Here is a 22861-nt window from a genome sequence, read left to right on the forward strand (position 1 = left end):
CGAAGATTGGTTGGAACATCGCAAGTAACACCAATAAGGTATGACCTCAAATGATACGTAGTAAAATATGATTTCACGGTTTACACATATCTCTTAACAAATAGACACGTATACGTGTAACATTAGCTCACTCCCTGTCATACTTAGAGAAATCACAATATTAGTATCATTACGTAAGTATGCGTCTGTCTTTTGGTTGTGTCCTTCATTGACAGCAAGGGAGTCGGTCATTTGTTTTTTAAATCACACTTTTGTACGTAAGTCGGTCTTGATAATACAATTGTCCTAAAAAAAATTCAAGTAAATTAGTGTCAGGAACTGTTATTTCGCTCATTATTTATTATATCAGCCACAATGCACACTAACACTTCAACTGAACACAACTGACGAACAGGGATAACTTGGAAACTACAGTACTTATTTTAAATGTTAAAGCTAGCTTCTTGCGAGCCTTGCGACTAGGGTAGTTTAGTTAGAAAGGGATGGAAAATCTGCGGGGTGGATTACACAGAAGAAACCAGTCTGCTTGGAAGCTGGTGTGTGCAGGCTTCTTGTCTACTGCTGCATCACAAATCATCCTGAACTGCCGCATCACAATATTTAACGCGTAATTATAAATTCTATTAAAATTAATAAATAATTTTCTCCATAAATTGCAGGTTTATTATGAAATTATTATTAACTGGGGAAGCTAAGCTTTTTAGCTTACATTGACGCTACGCCACTGCAAGACAGTACAAACAATGGCTGGTTTTCTTGCACATTTACAGAACAACATGAACTTCAGATCCTCACCTACGAAACGTAGAGCTTATGATATAATAAAGACAGTGTTAATTTCATTTTTTTTTTCAAGAAAATGCAGTTCACCAAAACTACAGTAAATAATTTAGGGACTTGAACAATAGGTTGTGTGAAACTGCATCATAAATTATAAACAAATGTTTTGATGGAGTACTGAAAGAACTTCTAGAAATTAACAGCTTGGAGAGACACCATTTGTCTCGTTTCATATTTATTATCCACTGTTTCAACAGTTCATTTTTTTTTTCAAAGGGAATTTGCAAGAAAAGAAAAATACTGTACACACCGCATGGTATGCCTGTCGTTGTTACACATTTATGCATGAAAAGAAATGCAACTAATTAACAAATCTATGGACTTAACTTCATAAAATTGACATGAAATATGATAAATCAGTTGTCTTTTTCCTTTTGATATTGCAGTTATATGCAGCACTTACAACAGGCATGTTTTTTCGTAGCTCTGCCTTCATATACACAACATTGTAAGCAGACGAATTTTTACAACGGTGGGCGCTTAGTTCATATTTGCCGTGTTTCGCGGTGGCACCGCAAAGAGCGCTGTATAGGACAACATGGCCACTCTATATTCTTCTCTTTCTAACTCGTTGTTGATAAAAGTGGTTTTAGTCAAAGCTTGTAAGGCTGAGTAATCTGTTATACATGTGACTCAGGCTGGATCAGGGTTAAAACCATACAGTTAGTATATTATACCCTAAATTATGCTAACTCCGTCTCTGAGTTGTCCCTGAGAGTAATCACCAAAGATGTTATAGTTTTTATAACAATAACTTCTTTGGCAAATTTTCACTTCAGAGAAAAGCAGCTATCCAATGAGATCGTTTCTTGTGTAGTGTTGAACACTAAGGTAGTCAACATACATGTTAAAAGGAATTGTAGAATAAGCTTCCTTCATTAATATTCTAACATGTGATATTATTATGAATGACTTATATTTAAATGATAATTACTTATAGGATTCATTGTTTGTGTAGGTAACAGATTTCTTAAATAATATTATTGTATATAATTTACTTCCGGAATCAAGATGGCTGATCCTCTGAGTCTTTTGAGACAGTATAATGTCAACAAAAAAGAAATTATCGAAAGAGATAATCAAATTATATTCGGAGAATTTTCGTGGCCGAAAAATGTGAATACAAACTACTTAATGTGGGGGTAAGTACTCAGTTATATTGACTACAGAAATGTATTTTGAAAGTGCATACCATATGGCTTACGTTGCAGAAAAGGAGTGGAAAGTGTTGTAAAGAGTACATTAAAATGTATGTGACAGAAGATAACAACAGGTTTATGGACGTATATTGAATATACGATTATTGTGGAATTATTGTAGTGGACCTTTACTTAGTGTTCTTTTTTATTGTATTCTAGATTCGAAGAAGTGTGTTCAGGTTATGAATTAGTTTCATTTGTAGGCTTGCCCGAAAAAATTGATCATAGTTGTTGGTTTATATTGTGTCATTTACATGTCATATTGATGCAACGTTTTAAGTACAAATTATCTGTGCCCTCACAGAGTCGTTGAATTGAAAGATAAAAGTAGGGTATCGGTTTAATGGTTTAAATTTTACTATTATGGTTCTGTTTTGTTAAAAAATGTAAAGTGAATGATAAGCGTAGGAACTCAATTTCATAGCACTTTGTAAAATCACTCTTGTAACCCAGAAAATTAGAGGAAATCGGGTGAATCTTCGATCTTGCTATGCACAATATGGTACACGGGAGAAAAATTTTAGGTCTCCTTAAATCATTGAAAATAACCTCAGAATTTTAGCACACCACTTTAAAGACAAGATATGATTAGAGCAAAGCTTAACCCACCCAACCCGTCCCAAATGCCTTCATTTCTTATAGGTATGTCCGAGCGATAATTTTATCTGATATATTCACACGAAATCGCCATGTAACCAAGTGGTACCACCGTTATGTTGCACAATGTGAGAAAGCGTTCTTTCCTTTCGTAACGGGTAAGAGTCTATTTGTGTTTTATTACTAAAAAGCGTAGGCTATATGCATGGTATACCAAAACACTGAACAGACCAAACCTTACCTCGACCTTACGAAAACTCGCTAACTTCTTACCGTTTTTCTATATAGATATATGTATTTATAAAATTATACAATCTCTCAATTTCACACACAAATCAGGAAGTCTACATGATTGTAGGTTATTGGTAGTGTGTTTATGGGAACAGCTCCAGTGTGCCATGGGAATGTGTACTTAAGCCCCTTCTTTACCACAATTTTTACCCATGTAAAATCCAATTTTTTTACTTCATTTTTGTTGTATTTTTGGTCCAGGGAAAATGCAATAGTAAATCTACCCACATACCTACGCAGACCAAAAGCCTGACCAAATCAAACCTGACATGTCACTGATCGCTTTATTTTCTTGCCATATAAGGTAGCACTGCGACACCAATTTCAAGAACCCTGTGGTTTAAATATAGGCTATATTCAGAACTATAATTGAGACATGTAACGGACTGAGATATACATGTGCGAGATGTTTAAGAAATGTATATAAAATGTGATATTTATTTAATTTGTATCGTGTGTTACACTTTTGTGAAGTTATTCCAGCCAAACTTGATAATTTAGGCTACTGACTTGGTTCAGTGGATAGCGAGCAGGACTGCACTAGTGTGTTGGTTCGAATCCAGCTTGGACTTGGTTTTCTTCCCCAAGTTTAAGGCGAATGTTAGATAATATCGCGGTAAATCCTCGGACTCATTTTATGTACATCCGTGTGGAGAAACGGTGCACTGGAAGTTCAAGTGATTTTGGAAGTGAAAATCTTATTTTTGGTCCACGGAATATATTCATCTTTTACGAAAATGTTCGTGGCTCGCTGAAGTATAGTAGGCTATCTTAAATATTAAACTTCATCTTCACAAAGAAATTCCCAATAAATTCGACGATTTCCACTTGAGAAATTACCTGAACTTCCCGTGTGCTAGGTTCGCCTCCATCTTGCTGTCATTAATCATGTCATATGAAATAATCTCCCATTTGATAATAACATCGTTAAATAACCGACATAAAAACAATCTTTTACTTCAAAAACTATTCTTAAGTGAAATGTTGTGATAAAAATAGTAAACAGTGTTTTTAGTAACTGATTTTCAGTTGATATGCCTACGCAGTGCGTTTATTCTATTTAATGAACACTATGGTTTGGATAAAATAGCTGTATAAGGATAGGCATCCTTGGTTCATGTGTTTTGTTTACAAACATTAACTGCTGGGAAGAGTGCTCCCCACCCCTAGCTAAAACACCAGTGAATGGACAATACAGTCCTAGTTAATGTTTATAAACAAAACACACGGACCAAGGACGCCTATCCTGATATACCTACTTTATCTGAATAATGGTAATATAACATGGTTTTCAAATGACAGAACAGCTGTTTAGTCCTTTGACTACGTGGCGTTTTTTTTATTCTTTCTTTGAGGGGTGTGAAGGCTAGCACTACATTCTCAGATGTGCTTATTGTGACTTAACTCTTCTTTGCTTAGGCATGATTGTTAAAATCCGAATGACCTCTTTTTTATTTAGGTATTGTAATTCAACTATCTGTTGATTCATCCAAGTAGGTTTAAGGGTTCGATGAAGTTCCACTGGAGTGCCCTTCCACTTCCCTCACCCCACTGAGAGTGTAGTATGATTTCACCATCACCAAGAATCAAACCCTAGTCTGCGGTCATCGTAAGTTAGTACTCTGCCAACTGAGCTACTACATGGTGTTGCATCAGCTGTTGATGTAAATATGTCCAAGCATAAAGAGTGCTTATGCACTACAGAGAAGAAGAAATTAACGTAAAAAGAGTTTTTTCTTTTGCTACTGAATTGGTCTACTTTCTCAATTCAGTAGCCGAAGAAAAAACTCTTTTTACGTTAATTTCTTCTCTGTAGTGCATAAGCACTCTTTATGTTGGACATATTTAGTCCAGTTGGATATGAAAATTGTTTGAGAATGGATGATGAATATTTTGAACTTCTGCTTAAAAATAAACATTTCTTCCAATAACCTGTGGGGCACTGGTATATAATAGATGTACATAGTTGTAAAAGTGGAATTATTTAGGAAGTGAAAGGAGTCTTAAGACTATGCTCCAGATTGGCGAGGTATCATAATGAGATTGTATTTAGTTTGTTTGTGTGTATAGATAAGTGAGCAGATCCTCTCAATATTCTGTAAATTTAATTTCATTTTATGTAATTAACTACCGTAAGCCTTTGAGAGACCGAGACGTAGATGGGAGGATAATATTAAAATGGATTTGAGGGAGGTGGGATATGATTGTAGAGACTGAATTAATCTTGCTCAGGATAGGGACCTATGGCGGGCTTATGTGAGGGCAGTAATGAACCTACAGGTTCCTTAAAAGCCATAAATGAGTAAGTAAGGTGTTTGTAACTGCAAGTGCAACTCCTCCACCCCAGATACTTGGGGTAAAGCCACAAGGGGGTGCTTTCACGTAAGTTTTCTCCCACTTCGCTTCTTGACATGATGTCACTAGTCACGTGATGGGGCAGAGCCATGACTCCTAATAAAAGGAGCAGCTCCACAGTCCTACAGTCAGAAGTCCTCTCACTTTCAAACCATCTGTTTTTCATCTCCCCTTTATCACTTAAATCGCTCACAATTCTCTCCTACAACATTCCTGCCTTCAATTCCCTCCCATTTAGCCCAGCTTGCTCGCTCAACCCATACCTTCTCCTCAACTCCCTCTGGTTTCAGTAAATCGCGAGCTGCGGCTTGTTAGATCCATTGACTGTGAGAACTAACAGACTACCTGATTCCATCTCTCTCGCTCGTTATCCTACTCCTCCTCCATCATACCACATCAGTGCAAATCAACTTTTTCCACCCTAGGCACTCCCATTACCCCTGGCTCCTCTCACACAAATCCTACTTTACTATCATCCATTGTAACTCTTCCCACATCGAAGTCTCAGGACGAATTTATAAATTACAAATTTCTATCACAACACATTTTCCTCTACCTCTAGAACCAGGGAAAAATATCTGATCTTTTCTTGTTGTTAATAAACAAATATTATTTAAAACAGTCTTCCTTATCGTCATCATAACCTTACAACACCTCCCCTTAATTAAGCTTCGGCCCTCTTGTCCTGTCACTCCCATTTCCCTTCTCCTCTGCCTTGATGACATGCCAGAGGGATGTCAATGAAGACTGCCACACGACAACATCCGCATTCTGCTCATAAGTATACTGGAAAATATGGTACAGATGTGGAAAGATATTCTTTGCAGTTCAAAGACACCTTTCGTTTGATAGTAGTGTTTGTTGAATACTGCACAAAGAATTAAACTTCCATCCTCACAGCTAGTAGGGTATCTCCATGGCCGTCCTCAGAAGGTTGTTTTCAGGGAGATTCATTTCACGTTTTATTCTTGGTCAAAACTGTTACTTGTGAATACTGTACAGTAATAATAAATTTTCATATCATAACTGCACTGCACTTTGTATCTCGTAGACACTGGAGGAGGCCCAAGTAAAACAGATTGTGATTAACGAACATGAATCTTGATGTGACTAAATATCAATACTAGCTATCGATCAGGCTGATTAAACTCTGTTCTGACATTTGTAAAATTTTGTTTAATTTTATGTATTAGAGAATGAATATGAAGATTTTTTGACTTCAAAGGAAACTGTAAATACGCCACTCAAATTGCGCACATTATTAGTTCTTCGTAACAGATGAAATACGAAAAATTAGCTACCGATATTACCTGTAAGGTTAGGAATTTGTAGCTTGAATAAAATATTATTGAAAGACTGAATAGCTCCTGGCCTTGAGTAGATAGTATTCACTCAATTGACGACCTCATTTCGATGTCATGTGACAGGGTAGGAATTCATGGAGGATGGCAAATTAACTATTTTTTTCAAGTCTGCACCTTTGTTTCTTAATGCAACATCCCAAGTAAAGGCTGGTTCACAATAAACTGGGAATGGAAACGACAACAAGAACGAGAACGGAAATAATGTTAAAATAAATGCATTTAAATGTGAGCATTCACAATAGTTAATTGTGAATTCTCACATTTAAATATATTTATTTTAACGATATTTCCATTCTCATTATCGTTTCTGTTCCCGGTTTATTGTGAACCAGCCTTAAGTTTTCATCCCCTTACAGTTAGTATGAGTAGCAAATTCTTTATATTCGTCTATCTACTGTAAAGATCTATGTACACAGTTTGAAGGAAAATTTGATATGTGTTCATTAGCAATTCCCTTGTTAAACTCTCGTAATTAAATTTAATCCCATAAAAAAATCATATATTTTCCAGAGTTCTTAAGTGTAGAGTCACTATATATTTTAGTATTTTATCTTTCATTTACTCTGTATCCATATCAAAATATCAGGTGAATGTGAAGCCATTTACATTGTAAATTCTAGTTTTCCATTAGTTTATAAGCCCAGACACCATTTAATAAAGAACATCATATTTATTTGTGTTAAATTTCTGTTTACAGCTCTGGCAAGGACGGCTCTAAAAAGGAATATTACACATTAGAGTGTTTGTTATTCCTGTTGAAAAATGTCACTCTCACACATCCAGTGTATGTCCGTCAAGCAGCGGTAAGTGTTTCATGTAAATAATCGCATCTCTATTACAGAGGGTCTGTCTAATGTGCTCCACTTGTGTGGCGGCTTTCATATGCATAGTAATGGTACATCTGTTAGCCACGTGGCATGGCGCCTAAATTGATGCTGGTAATGTGCTATACACTTACCAAATTTAACCAGAAACATGCTGAAACTGCCTGCCAACTTTTCCCATACATTTTTAACACCAGCTTAACATGTTTTCCACCACCCTTTCAAGTTGTAGTAGAGGCATCTCCTGACTGGTATTATGCTTGTGTATAGAGTGAAATGAAAAGAACATTGTGATAGGATGCACTATAACCGCATATCCAAACAGATTCTAACATGCACTCCAAGAGGTCAAAGAAAACTGGGAAGATCAAAAAACTATGGATAGAGGCTGTAACAGACCAGTAGATCTAATGCATGAAAGGGAATGAACCCAAAGATGAAAATCACGGGGTTAGGTCAGGAAAGTGAAGGGACTGCAGATTAACACCACTGACTCTGCCTTGAAATACTTGATTAATTTCTTGTATGGAAATAAGGATCCACTGTATGAGTGGTGGTAAAATCCTGTTTTAAGAATGCATAATTTCGTTGTCTCGATTAGCTCTTGAAGAAAAGGGGTGAAAAATCGTATTTACAAACCTTTTTAATGGCTTGACATTTTTTTTTCTTCTCATGACATACCATACCTCGTCTTGTAGGAGATCCTCGTGAATAATGTCTAGTATTTCAGAGGATCAATAGTGGTAATTTTGTGAATTTACATAGCTATGGAGATGGAACCAATTCTCGTTGGAGAGGAAAATAAAATATGGGTCTGTTTCTCCATCATGCACGTTATTCACAACCCATTCCAGGATTGCCCAGTTGTAGTTCATGACACTAATTTTGTATGATTTGATTTGCAACAACTTCAGAGTTATACTCAGAAGAACGAGAAATTCTGTCTTCTTTGGGGGTGGGGAGGGGGAGGCTGCCTAAGGGATTTTTAGGGGAATTTCTCAAGCAGTAGCCATTGTCGTCCATTGTTTCTTCTATCAGAACCCTCCTTTTCTTTCTGCATTAGTTATCCATAATACTTCTAGTCTCCCAAAATGTATGTGCTAATTTATGGATTGTTTCACGAGCTGAAACCTATACCAGGAAATCTTTCTTCAAATTGGCAAGCAGACTCTATATAATATATGTAGTAATCATAATATGAACACATGACAAAGACTTTTTTAAAGAAATGATCTACTATGAATAATACACACGCCTTGTTACAACTGTTAAATGACTCAGACTGGCTGATAACGTGTTGCACATGTGTGATGTAGTGTGACAGGGACAAGTGGGGTAGCTTGCTCGAAACCTGGGTACACAGCGAACCTTAGTATAGTCAGCTGGTGTGGATTTGGGAATGCGCCCAGCTTGAGGATTAGCACATTAGATCACCTTCTGGTACAACCACTATGTTACGACTTATCTCAACTAATAAATAATGAGAGTGACAGGCGATGTGTACATATTTTAGAGCCAAAATCATTATTACAATCTACAAAAAATTACAATTAAATCCACTTTCATAATAAAATTTCAAATAATAATCCAATAATAAATATAAATGTAATCCATCTTAAAAGGTCGCAGTGCTCAGCCATAATGTCCCCTTTGAAAATTCCTTATCAATTCCATTCCAAACCAATGCACAGCACATGTTAAGACTGAGACAACTAGTATATACAGAGTTCGTCAGAGGGAACATCCTTCCTTAACTATCAAAGTATAAAATTATATTGTTGAAGTATTTTAATTGTAACTGACGTGTTGACTTAGTAATCTGTGTCCAAGGATCCTTGAAGTAAAATGGCCTATTGACTAACACTGGAACGAGTGAAAACAGTGAAGCTGTATTATGAAAATCGTAACATTGGAGCAGCAACCTCTTGTTTGTTACATTATGAATTTGTCATATGACTGGTGCAGAGTCATAACATCACATGCCCGATGAGAAAGTTCGAGACGTCTGACAGTGTGCTTGATGCCATTTTAGGTGAAATGTTCAAAATGCTGTCCACCTCGTGTGATACATTTATGTACCGTACCAACCACACTCGAGCAAGTCTTATGACATAATTCTAGGTTAATGTCAGCGAATTTTTCCTGAATTATGTCTTTCAGTTTACTGCCAATTGTCTCAAACTTTCTTATGAAGCTTGTGATGTTATGACTCTGCACAAGTTGTATGTAAGATTCATCATGTAACAAACTAGCAGTTGTTGTTTATTGTTAGTAAAATAACATGTACAAAAATACAGTGTTAATTCTTCCCTGAAGGAGTAAAAACTCGTGCTCAGGGAGTTATCTAAACACATACTTAACACAAACAAAGATAATTATTTGACACAAAGTGGGTCAAGAAAAAAAAATTATAGGAATAAATTAACTTTAAATATACAATTTCAATTTTAACAATTTAAATCATACAAATACATATACATATTAAATCAATATATCTTCTTTAAAAATTAAATTCCTAACGCTTTTTTTTAAATTTCTGATACTAAAATTTTCCAAATTTGGGTATTTTTCAATTATTTTATTATATAACCTTGGACCAGAGCTGTGCTTGTGAAACACTTTGGTTTCTCTAGTCGTATAAAATCGGATCTAGTTGCTGCTCCATTGCTAATCATATAGTTTTCATAATACAGCATCACAGCTAGTTGATGGGCCATTTTACTTCCGGGAACCTGAAACACAAAGGTTACTAAGTTAATAAGTCAATTACTATTAAAATACTTCAACAGTATACACTTTATATTTCACTGTTTAAAAGGACGTTACTTCTACTGGATCCTGTGTACATGGCAAGATAAGGGCTATTCCAAATTAGTCTTTCTGCAAATGCTGTAAAACAGAGATACACAATAAAAAGCCCTTTGATATCATGTGTGATAACGATAACTAGAGAATGGATATCTAGTTCCATACCTATTTTGTTTGCTACGACATACATTATTCAGATATCTCTATGTTTCATTTACACAGGATCCCTCTATTAAAATTCTATAGGACCTAAAACACCTAAATGAACCATAAAGTCCTATAAATGTCTAAAAACTGTGTGTGTGCCTAAAAGCGTCTTTTTAGTATTTTTTGTATATTTAAAATAAAAGTACTGGTAATAAAATGTTGGTTGGTTGGTAGCCAATGCTCTGGTATCATGGCAATGAAACCATCAGTCATCATGCAGTCCAGTATTTTTTTGTGATGTTGAGATGAACAGGAAAAGCTTCGCAATTTTCCAGGTGGTACTTATCCATGATTACGTACTTTCCACATAACACACAATTGGGTGAGAGAAAGATGTCGATTCTGTATAAATGTGCTGCCAAACAATCATGCCCAGTCAGAAGGCAGAAGGCTGCTTCTGTTGAATTTCTTGGTTCTTCAGGGATGATGTTTAAATTTTGGAGGAGGGGTTCCCATGATTTATCTTTAGCTGATTCCTTTATTCTGTTCAAAAATGTTTGTTTGTATTCGAATTTTTTATTGAATTTAACAGAAATAAATGATTTTTGAGTAATATGTTTTTGTATTAGAGTGTAGCCGTTCTTAGCCAATTGATCCGCCAATTCATTACCTGCAATGCTGCAGTGCGCTAGAACCTATTGCAGAACTACTTCCTTGCCTAGTTTTTGGATCTGCTTCATCAGGGTACAGCACTGAGAAGTTGTAATAAAATGTAAAAATACCCAAAAAAAAAACTACAAAAATGTAAGAAAAATTTATCTTGCAAACAAACACTGGTCTGGCAAGTTCGTTCCATATTTATCTTAGAAGGATAGGGAAGAAAATTTTAGGCCTACCTAATTTCCTGGAACCGAAGTTCGTTTGAAAAAATTCATCCTTGCATAAAAGAGGTGGTAGGTTATTCAGTTTAGGCAAGAGCTTACAAATTAGTTTTCCCAACAATGCACTCCTATTATGCAAAATGAAACTGACCAATTGGCAATCAGTCTCTTTCACTGATAGAATTTAAGTCTTTAGTTTAGTAGCACTCATTGTCAGCATCAGTTCTTTGTTCATAAATTCCACTTGAAAGGGAATATTTACTAAAATTAAAATTTAATACCTCCCCAGAATAATGTTGCATAATTTTGAGCTACTTTACAGGGGACAGTATAAATAACATAATTCAGTATATACCCACAAATATGCGGTAAAAATAATTTTAGTTGTTTAATTACAACTGTTTTAATAATATGGCAAGTCAACAGAGCTCACATTATCAATCACTATGAACCTATATTAAATGTCAAAATGATAAGAATGTTGCATATCTAAATTCAGTGTAATAGAATATTAGTACTGTGATACTGTATACCTGAATGATACAAACATATTATTATTATTCTGTATTAAAATAATATAAAATAACTTACAAATAATTTCATTTTGCCTAAATTACATTGAAACATAATTAACATTTGCCATCCTATATATATTATAAAGACAAGTGTCCTTACACTTTTAAGCTCTGGTAGAATTCTCTATAGTGAGGTTCCAAATAAGTCACACATGGACATCAGATCAGCCTTCTCCTTCTTAGTGATAGGAAGAATATCTTCATCTGCTGGATGGAGGTGCTCGCCTGTAACGATTTGGAGTGGTTCATACTATTACCTTTCCCCCTTTTATGTTTAGTTGTATCAAACACACACTACTGTTCTAATATGTTGTGTTCCTTTCATAATTGAAGGAACAGTAGGGTCGTCTGAAGATATCTGTAGCCACATTCCTGATGTAATTTTGCAATCTGCACTTTTCTTCAGATTTTGCTCCAGAAATGAATAATCTAGAAAATGTGTTCCGTCCATTTCCTTATTAACAAATGCTTACCGGGCTTGCTGACTCAATAACATATTTCCAATGTTGAGGAACATATATAGGGCATACTCTCTTTCTTCTTTCAATCAATGCGAAATTTCTGTCATGTGGCAGAAAAATAGTACACTTATTTTTAAAACGAACTCCTCACAATGCCAGAAGACATATTACATATTTAAAGTTATAAAAGGTAATAAAATCAAGCCAACAATTAATAAAATTGCATAACTTATAAAATACTATATTGGATATGCAATGTTTATACACTTACTTCATTCGGAGGCTTCTTCCCAGGTACTATAATGTTCTTTCATGTTTTATATTCCTCCCTGATGTTCCTCAATATTTTGTTTTTCACATCCCTCCACTTCTATATGTTTATCATTCGACGTTTTCCGTTATTAAAATGATTTAATGAGCTGCACAGTAGAGAAATGCTGTTTACACCTGCCATATTTTCCATCATATGCAACATTATTTTAGGGACTGCCAACTTCAAAGCCTTATTAATAATTCGGTATTCTATCACTACAGCTCTAACAAGGATGGTATATGCAACAATTTTTTGCCTTTAACTCAGATTCGTTAAAAATGGATTATGCAACATTATTCTGGGGAGATATTCAATTATTAATGATTAATTTTATACAGGGTGTCAAAAAATATGTTACAAGGCTCGGTGGTAGGTAGATGGATACCATGTGATCATATTTTGTTAATAAACTCATGTCCAGAAACACTTTGTTTATGTGAAATGTGGAGGAGGACGTAGGCAGTACAGATCACAAAAGCTAGGAAAGAAGTAAAAAAGACAGCACACTTCGATCAAGAGGTACGTGGTCACTTGAATGACACCTTTAGCAACAGATGGATTGGACGTGAAGACCCAATAGCCTGGCCCCCTCGCTCATCTGACCTGACATCATTAGATTTCTTTTTCTGGGGATACATGAAAACCCTGGTGTACGAGATTCCGTGGAGACACAACAAGATCTTATGGCACGAATTCAAGTAGCAACTGAAGTCATCCGAGATATGCCGGGAATCTTTCCAAGAGTTCGACATGACATAACCAGGTGATGCACAAAATGTATCGAAGTTGGTGGCAGCCATTTGGAGCACCTTCTGTTTACTTACAGTATTTCAATTGTCTTTTTTACTTCTTTCCTAGCTTTTGTGATCCTTACTGCCTACGTCCTCCAAATTTCAGAGACGCTAGCATGTAAACAAAGCATTTCTGAACATGGGTTTATTAACAAAATATGATCACATGGTACCCATCTACCTACCACTGAGCCTTGTAGCATATATTTTTTTACATTGTGTATTAACTCCTAAAAGTCCTAAAGTGGATTTTATTAAGTCCTAAATTTCTCTTTTTCAATACCTAGAAATTCGTTCCCTAGTGAGAACTGATAATATAGCTTGTAAGAGATAACTTCAAATAGTCACTTCATTATACATTTTGTTACATACTATATGTTTTTGAAGGCTTTTTAAGCCATTTTCTATGTACCTGTAAAATATGCCATTGTTTTCAAAATGTTTCAGACATTTATATTTATTTATTCACATGAATGTGTTATTGATTCCAATTTTTTTTAATTTCAAAAAGCTATTTATGGTGTTTTTTATAGAAAATTAAATCTAAATACATACCGTATTATGTAAGCTACCTTGGTAGCTCATTTGGCAGAGCTCTGGCTTATAATGACTGTAGACTCGAGTTCAGATCAGATGACAGAATTGTATTTGTGTGGATAAAGCCAAGTTTGTGAGGGTTTTCACATTTTTCTCCCTCGTCATTTCATCAACACCAGCATCAACAAATGCTCTATAGTGTTGTGGATTTTAACGAAATTTGTATTATTTTTGTTACTTTATTTGTATGTATGTTATCTGGTGGGATGAAAGTGAAGACTCTGTGGCCTTAATCCTGTCAAATTAAATAATAAATAAATAAAACACATTCCACAATTCCCATTTCATTATCAACTCTGTCTCGAAAAATACGGCATCTCTTGTTTTTTCGTGATGCTGAATCAGCTGTCTGCAGCAGTTGATGTTCCTCGCGATTTGTGTAGAGATTGGTAAATGGAAGTTCTTGTGAATTCTTGATAATTCATAGATCTGTAAAAGAGGCATCTAAGCCTCTAGGTTCTTCCCTTCATCAGACCATCACCAGAGATACAGTGTACAGTTTTGAAGATTGGAGAGGAATGTGTAGTGTGGTAAATGGTGGGATCAGCTTAAGTGGACAGCACAATAGCATGCAACTCATTCCATCGTAGGTGCACAAAAAGCTTATTTTGGCTGAAGTGTTAGTTGGGAGACCGGAGGGAAGAAGACCTTTGGGGAGACTAATATTAAAATGGAGTTGAGGGAGGTGGGATATGATGATAGAGACTGGATTAATCTTCCATAGGATAGAGAACGAAGGTGGACTTATGTGAGGGCAGCAATGAACCTGCGGGTTCCTTAAAACCCATTTGTAAGTAAGTAAGTGCATAAGGTTGCCAATATGCTTCTCTATACTTTACACATATATAAAAGTAATTGCTTTCAATTACAGCTTTAAAATGAATGTGAACTGAGGCATTAACTCATTTAAACCGAAACTTTTTACATTACTATTCAAATCTCAATGACAATTTCAGAGTAATTATTACTACACTTGTAGATATATAGTGTTAAAAACAAATGTAATTTTTTTGCAGTGTTATTTGATGAATTGTAATGTGAACTGAATTCAGATGTGAATTTCAGCCCAGTGATATGTGTGTTGATTTTGAATCCAGGCTGAAAACATTCATGTGGTGCGGCGGCCAGACAGGAAAGACTTGCTGGCCTACTTGAATGGCGAAACTGCTGCTTCAGCCAATATTGATAAATCTGCACCTCTTGAGATCCCTACGCAAGTGAAAAGGACAGCTGATGACATTCTTGAATCTGTTGCTAAGAAACCTCGTTTTGAGGAAACTCAGGTGCAAAAGGTGAAAGAACAACTTGCTGCCAGGCTTGATGCACCAAAAGAGGCTTCTGTAACTGTCGACAATATCAAGTAAGCTAGAATCTTTTTATGTAGCTGACGTTTAACATGTGAAACCAGTATTGCTGTGGAAGATTTAAAAGAGAAATATAGTCACTATAGTTTGACAACTTCAAGTGAAACCCCAAAAAAACATGCCAACTTCTGGAATTTCTCTCTTTCTTTCTTCCCAATGCATACAGACGCAACCTGGCAGTGGCATCCTATTCAGTGTACAACAGGTTTTCAAATGTATATACTGAACTAACCATATTTTCGGTTATTCGGAAGATATAACATAGTTTCCATGACTTATGAAATGAACCTCATACGAAAAACTATATATTGCATATTTATTAACAATGTGTTTGTAGTATGCATTTATTTTGTAAATTTACTTGGTGACCTGCACTTCCATTACATCATAATGAGTGAACCTCGAGGCGAAAGAGGTTGGACCACACTCTTATGTAGAAAATTAAACATTAATATCACTTTAATTGATATGTATTGCAATATAAATTATATATATCTTTTTTATCTTCTATTTAGATCCCTTTCAGAAGCCATGTCTGTGGAAAAAATTGCTGCTATCAAAGCGAAACGTTTGGCAAAGAAGAGAACAACAATAAAAGGAAATGACGATATAGGTCTGGGATCAGATCTTCGTGTCATGTTGGATTTCGATGTGGATGTTACTAAGGACATTATCTCCAGAGAACGGCAATGGAGAACTCGTACAACCATTCTTCAGAGTGCTGGAAAGGTGATCCTGCAGTATATGATTGAGGAGATGATATAAGAAACTACAAGTGCATTATAATATGCACACTTTATTTTCAAATCACCTGTTCTAATGATCATGTCCTTGTTTTTTTCTTCCTATCATTCTTACACCAGTCCTTTACTATACTTCATTCCAGTAACATATTCATTCTGTACCAGTTTCTTGGAATTGTTTTCTGTGGTTACAAAATGTTAATGTTAGTAGAAAATGTTTTAAATTAATGCATATTATACTGTATTTGTTCGAATATAAGACTCCAGCACATGTTGAAAGTGTATCTTATACTCAAATCGCAGACAGATTAGTGCATCAGTTCATGTCCCCTAAATCTTTATTAAATGTGTGGGTTGGTGGCAGTTATGAATTGCTTAGAGGGAGGAAGGGGAAGGAATGGAGAAAGTGAAACAAATCTGTGGAAAAGTTATGCTGTTTGTGAAGCATTGTGGTTTTATATTATGAGTAATAAGAATTTTTATGCAACTTCTGAATGATGTGGCTATTTTAGTATGACATTCACTATATTTTGTTATAAATATTCACCTTCATTATTTGCAATGCCATTTTATTATTGCTTTGCTAGCGTGTGTATGGTCCTACTCAATTTTCCAGCATGAAAATGAAGTGAAAAGAGGTTTTATATTCGAAGAAATACAGTTATATATGCTTGATTCCTTACTTACACTTTCTTTCTTGCTGTCATTCTTTGTTTTTTTTTTTTTTTTAATGAAACCTAAAAATTAAGTTCATAACATCTAACAAGTACAGAGATATCCATTTGTTTGGCTCTACATCGAGTTACATAATGGTGACTGTATGTGACAAAACACAGCCCACTCAAGGTTGGCAGTAATTACGTGAACTGCACGAAACTGGTTAGACAGTGTAGTTTTAGATTTTGCTTGTCTGCGTGTGTATGCTGTTTGAGTAATAGTTCAGGGATTTAGTATAGCATTTTCTTTCATTGTAGCTTTATTAAAAACGAATCAGCTGTTAAGTATTGTGAGAATATTAGGAACATTTTCCTGGGGTTGAGACACCTAATTCTACAGTTCGTAAAATAATGAACAAATTCAAAACTATGGGATCAGCATTGGATAAAAAATTAAATCAAAGAGTTACATTTTAACAGAGGAAAAACTTAATGATATCAGTGCTCAATTAGATCACCCAGAAAATCTTTCTGAAAGCTAGTCCAATAAGTGGGGGTAAGTTATACATCAGCACAACACTATAAAATTACTGGAACTTCATTCATCTGCAGAAAATAACTCAGAGTACAAGCCTTACACCTCAGGAATCTGCAGAGTAGAACACATTTTTGGAACTGGCTTCTTCAATTTGTGAATGATGGTATTTTAGACTCACATAGTGTTTTTTAATGACGAGGCGTGGTTCCATTTGCATCGACACTGACAGGAAAAAAAAAATCTCAAAATCATACACTGAATTCCATTGGATGATTCTGAGATTGGTATGGTATGGTATGTGATAAGTACGACATGAATAATTAACCCGACTTTATTCCATGAAGTAATTAATGCTGACAGATACATTGCCGTAAATTTGGAGCAGTTTTTCCCTTAATTAACATAAGAACAAATGTGTGGTGTGTTCCAGCAAGATGGGCTTAAGGCTCATGCAGCTTGGACTTCATTGCATGCTATTGTGAACATAATGTCTTTGGTGAGAAGGTAATAATAAGTGAAGGAAGGGTTGTGGTCTACTCAATCTCTAGACCTAATGCCATGCGATTTTTATTTGTTGGGTAGTTTAAAAGACAAATATGTAAATCAAATCCATGAACATTAGATGAAATACAAAACAAAATGGGAGAAGAAATAGTCAGCATTTCAGAAGGTAAATTGCAACATGTGGATCAAAATGTGTTTAGATGCTACAAACTCTGAACAGTAAACATTTTCAGCATTTTCTTTGAAAAGGTAAGTATTTTTGGCACATTCACAATTTTAAATTGCAAAAAATATTCTACCAATTTAGCCCTATCCATTTATCCATTAATGCTACTGTTTATGTCGTGTATTCTTTAGTTGTAAGAATGTGTCTATCTGTTCTGTTTTACCATTGCATGAGCTAGTGTGCTGTGTAATGCCACCATCACTCTATTACTGGGAGCAGTGTCAAGTGTATGGCTCTGTACTTATAATCTTTTCGCTGTAAGAAAAATCCTAATATAAACAATTGCACGTGACTGAAGTGAGGCTTCATTGGCCAGTGTTTGGCGCCATAGATTCTCAGTACATGTTCCGCCTACTGTTGTATATTCTGTTTCATGTTAAACATTTCCCGTTACTCGCCAGGTAGGCCTAACTTCACTACTATGTATTCGTTTGTTTAGGAAACATTTGAAGGGTACACGGGAAAAACGATCAAGGTCCATCAAAAATCGAAATTGAGTTAATAATGCCATCTTATAGTGGAAAGGAAGTACTATCATGTGGTCTAGCTAGTAATAAGAAATAATCGTTCTTGACATTCCACTACGTCAATTTCTATTAAATACACACATAACAAAGTATTAAGTGCTCAAACTTTAAAATTCGTTTTTCTCGAAACTTTCTGAAATGGACCTTGATCGTTATTCCGGTGTACCCTTCATTTATTATTTTTATAATTATTATAATTAAAACTCACATAACTTATTATATACATTTAAGACTATTTGTTTTTCTCCGCTTGTAAGAGGGGTTCTACTCTTATATTTAATAACCACACACACCGAGGATGCAGAAGCCATACTTCAGTACCACGTGCTTACGTGAACAACTACGAGCTCAAGTGACGCCAGCTTGTTACAAGAACAGACTACCTCGGTATTACTGTTAGTATTCATCTGCGTTCATAGTACATAACAAAATATAAAAGTAGCTTTTCTTTTACATAGCGTTTTACATATAAGTGAAGTTATATGTTTCATCATATTCAACAACTAGAATTGAATTTTTTATTTTCAAATAATACAAGGTTATGATTTCCAAATACGGAACTATATTTTTCTGCGTCGTGTGAGTGTTTTGACTGGGAGCCAATCACAGGTATGACAGCAACGTGCTTATGTTTATATTAGGATTTTTCTTACAGCGAAAACAGTATAGTGATGATTATTAAGAAACACAAGTGATTTATTACTTGTAAATAATGACATTAGAGACACCCATAACTTTTTCCTTATAGAAAATCTTAAACTTTCTTAAATCATAGCAATAATTAAAAAAGAACTATGTCGAATTATCGCATTTCTGTCATTATTTGTTTGTGAAATAGTTGTGAATTCTGACACTTCTTGCAAACTTTTCTTTACAAATGGGAAGTTGGCTTAGGATAAATACAAGGGCTTTAGAAATTATCTCAAGGAGTGGTTAAAATCCAAGGCATCACTTAGTTGTAAACTTTTGGAGAAAACAGTATCTAACAAACCCCTTAGAAAAATACGAGGTTTAATTTCCCCAACCATAAGGCAAATATCAGATAATCTATTGTGAATCCTAGGCATCATTCTCTATCATCAATTTTATCGATGCTAAATAACCCCGCAGTTGATACAGCGTCGTTAAATAACCAAGTAAAAAAGTAGAGTTCAACCAACAGCTCCTTAAGAATACTCATTCAATCCTTGAGAATTGAAAATTTTCTGTAATATGTTTCAGTTCTTCCTAAATAAGAATGTGTATTGCAACATAATTCAATGCATTGCAGGTAGAATTTTCACTTGCCAATGCGTTTTGTTTTATCCTTTGTTGTAATAAAATTGACATATATTTTTTTAATTACTGTGCTCTTCTCCATTGTTTATTAAAAAAATTATTAAAATCGAATATGCATTCAGTTTGAAAAATTACGAAAAATGATATTTAGTGTTACATCACTGTAAAAACTGTGTTGTTTCATTCTCTGTGATATAAAAAAAATCAGCTTTGTTGAATCAGTCTGCTTATTCACGTATAAATTTATTAATGAGAGGAATCAGTACATTTCATTAATAATATATATCAGATATTTTATTAAGGTCACTGATGATGCTGATTTGGGAACAGAAAGATGTTGTGAATGTATTGTAGTCCTTTGTAATGAGAAAATAATTTTTGATTAACTCTTATTTAGATGCAGTGTTGTATATGTCTTTGCTTTGTTAGTAGTGTGAAATTAACTTCTTTCTGCATGTTTCTTCTGTAGATATTTGCGAAGAACATCTTTGCTATTCTGCAGTCAATTAAGGCACGAGAAGAAGGTCGTCACAGGCCACCTCAGCCAACACCCATTGTCACCCCACGAGCAACTCCCATCAGATCAATACCACAACCTGCTGTCTATAACAGATACGATCAAGAGAGATTTATTCGGCAGAAGGAAGGTAAAAGTTGTGAAAGTTCGCTGGAATGTAATACTTATTTAAAATTTGACAAAGAAAACATAATGTTGAAAATAAAATTACTGTGTACAACATTGACAAAAAAATCATTTTTGTGCAGAAGTGTGTTATCTTGATGTCTTTAATGATTCCTTAATTCCTTGCATATTGTATTGAGTGAACTATAAGCATTGAACTTGCACTCTTGACTTGTCCGTCTGCAGAAGGTCAAGCCGATGGCACCATGAACAGATGTCAGAAATTCTGCAGTACGGTATAAGTTAAACCTGCCTATGAGGGTTTTTTTTCGTAAGTTACTAATAAACGCTTAAAACGTGAAAGTAATTTACTCACTCATGTCATGCAAAGAGATGTTAGAACTGTCTGCCTCCATTTTCCATCAATTTTTGGCATCTGCTTATGAAATGAACCATATAGGTGAAACCATGTTTCTTCCGAAAACAAAATGAGATTAAAAAGTCAAAGTGTTCGAGACAAATCCACACACTTTAGATGACCTCTTGCACTCCAATATTTTTCAAAGATATTATCATGGTCAGCCACTGAAGCACAGATTTTGAGGTGTTCTGAATCCATTTCTTGGTTTGAGTTGCACAATGGGCAGTTAGGGGACTTTATTGTCAAACGCCTGGCATTAGAAAATAACAGCAACAACACTTTAGATGAACTGGAACATAAAATTCATGCAGAATACAAAAGATGCCAAAGTGATTTTTTGGGAGAATTTTTCAGAGAATGTCCTATGCTATATAAAGTTTTTTCTGTGAGCACAGTACGTTGTTTTCTAGGCTTCTTATCTTGAACACTTCCTTTTTCACGAAATTTATTTATCATTCTATGAATCATATTTTAACCTCGAACTTAATACAGCCCAAGCCAATCCCTTACGCACATACAAATCATAATAAACACTCTTCGTGGAATGGAATACTTGAATAATATTAACTTAACACATACATATACTTTGAATAACAGTGCCTAAAGGAAACGTGCTTATCCTGTGGAATCATAACACAGACTGACGTGCTGTGACTTTCAGGCAGTGGGGTTCACAATCAGCCTATGGCGGCACTATTGGCTTGACTTGCAGCGGACAGAGGGTCGAGCACTCGGGTCTTATTGTCACTCAGTATAAGTAATAATGCTGTAGTATGCTATAACTATTGGATATATCAATCTGAAGAATAAAGCTGAAGTATAGATTAGATCTGACTAGGCAAACAAGGTATGAATGTATAAAACAGAATACTAAATTCTTTTTAACGGAATTTTTGTATGAACAGTACTCTTGTCTTTACAAAACATTTCATGTAACAGAAAAATGAGCTTGACTTCGAAGTTCTCATTACATGACATACAAAGAGAAAGTATTCTGATACTGTTAAGAAGTGGATTTCATGATTTTATAAGGAAATACAGTGGAATTTCGTTAGCACATTCCTCATTACCACGGTTTCCTGTTTAGTACGTCTATTTTTTAAAGTCCCATATTCATTAAACATACATTAAAATTACCTGTTTACACATTTGATGTTTCCCGCTTACTGCATTCAAACTTGGCAGTCGGTGGCCATATTGATGAACAGTCACACATCATGCGCATGCATTTTCTCTCCCACTCTCACTCCCTCACCTCCGCAGGCATGCAGCACACTGCTATTTCGTTTCCATTAGAAGAAGATGGAGGACGAAGTCCGATAGTATCATCAGTAACTTGTTTCACTGTTGGTGGAAGTTTAAACGTAAGCCACGAGTTTGTATGCCATGGATAAGAAGAAATTAAGGCATATTACGAATGAAGAAAAATGAAACAATTCAAGAAGTGGACTGCAACCCACACATGAAGCTTGTTGATATTGTGCGGAAACTCAACATTCCTCCATCAACACTGAATATGATAGCAAAAAAAAAAAATAATAAAAGCGACGTATTTAGAAGGAAAAAGAGGCAACGTGTACATGAGAATCAGTTTCCAGAGTTAGAAAACGTGTTACTAAAACGGTTCAAACAAATCAGTGCTTCGAATACACTGATTGATGGCACTGTGGTTCGTGGTAAAACAGCGTATTTAGCACTACAGATGGGACTTTCGGACTTCAAAGCTTCAAACAGTTGAATCTAAAGGTTCAAGAACCATCACAGTCTAATTACAGATGTTTCAGAGGCGAGGCTACAAGTGTGAATATTGACACTGTCGAAACGTGGAAAAATACGACACTTCCATTCGTTATAGAAAAGTACACCTCAAATGATGTTTTTGACGCAGATGAAAAAAAAAATGTTTTTCAGTAGTACGTTTTCCCGTATATGACGTTCA

At 35.1% G+C, this 22861-nt stretch overlaps 1 protein-coding gene across 1 annotated transcript in view; it reads left to right on the forward strand.

The window, feature by feature from the left end:
* The first annotated feature begins 1803 nt into the window (after window positions 1-1803).
* The window catches only part of hyx (cell division cycle 73 hyrax), a 44780-nt gene continuing 23722 nt past the window's right edge, over window positions 1804-22861 (forward strand). Inside the window, exons 1-5 of the mRNA XM_069843391.1 lie at window positions 1804-1982; window positions 7344-7449; window positions 15141-15403; window positions 15923-16136; window positions 20349-20526. Of these exons, the coding sequence (XP_069699492.1) occupies window positions 1852-1982; window positions 7344-7449; window positions 15141-15403; window positions 15923-16136; window positions 20349-20526 (892 nt within the window). The 5' untranslated portion in view covers window positions 1804-1851. The remainder of the gene's footprint in view (window positions 1983-7343; window positions 7450-15140; window positions 15404-15922; window positions 16137-20348; window positions 20527-22861) is intronic.

Source organism: Periplaneta americana, chromosome 13 (assembly GCF_040183065.1).
Source record: "Periplaneta americana isolate PAMFEO1 chromosome 13, P.americana_PAMFEO1_priV1, whole genome shotgun sequence".
In the NCBI taxonomy this organism is placed as follows: Eukaryota; Metazoa; Arthropoda; class Insecta; order Blattodea; family Blattidae; genus Periplaneta; species Periplaneta americana.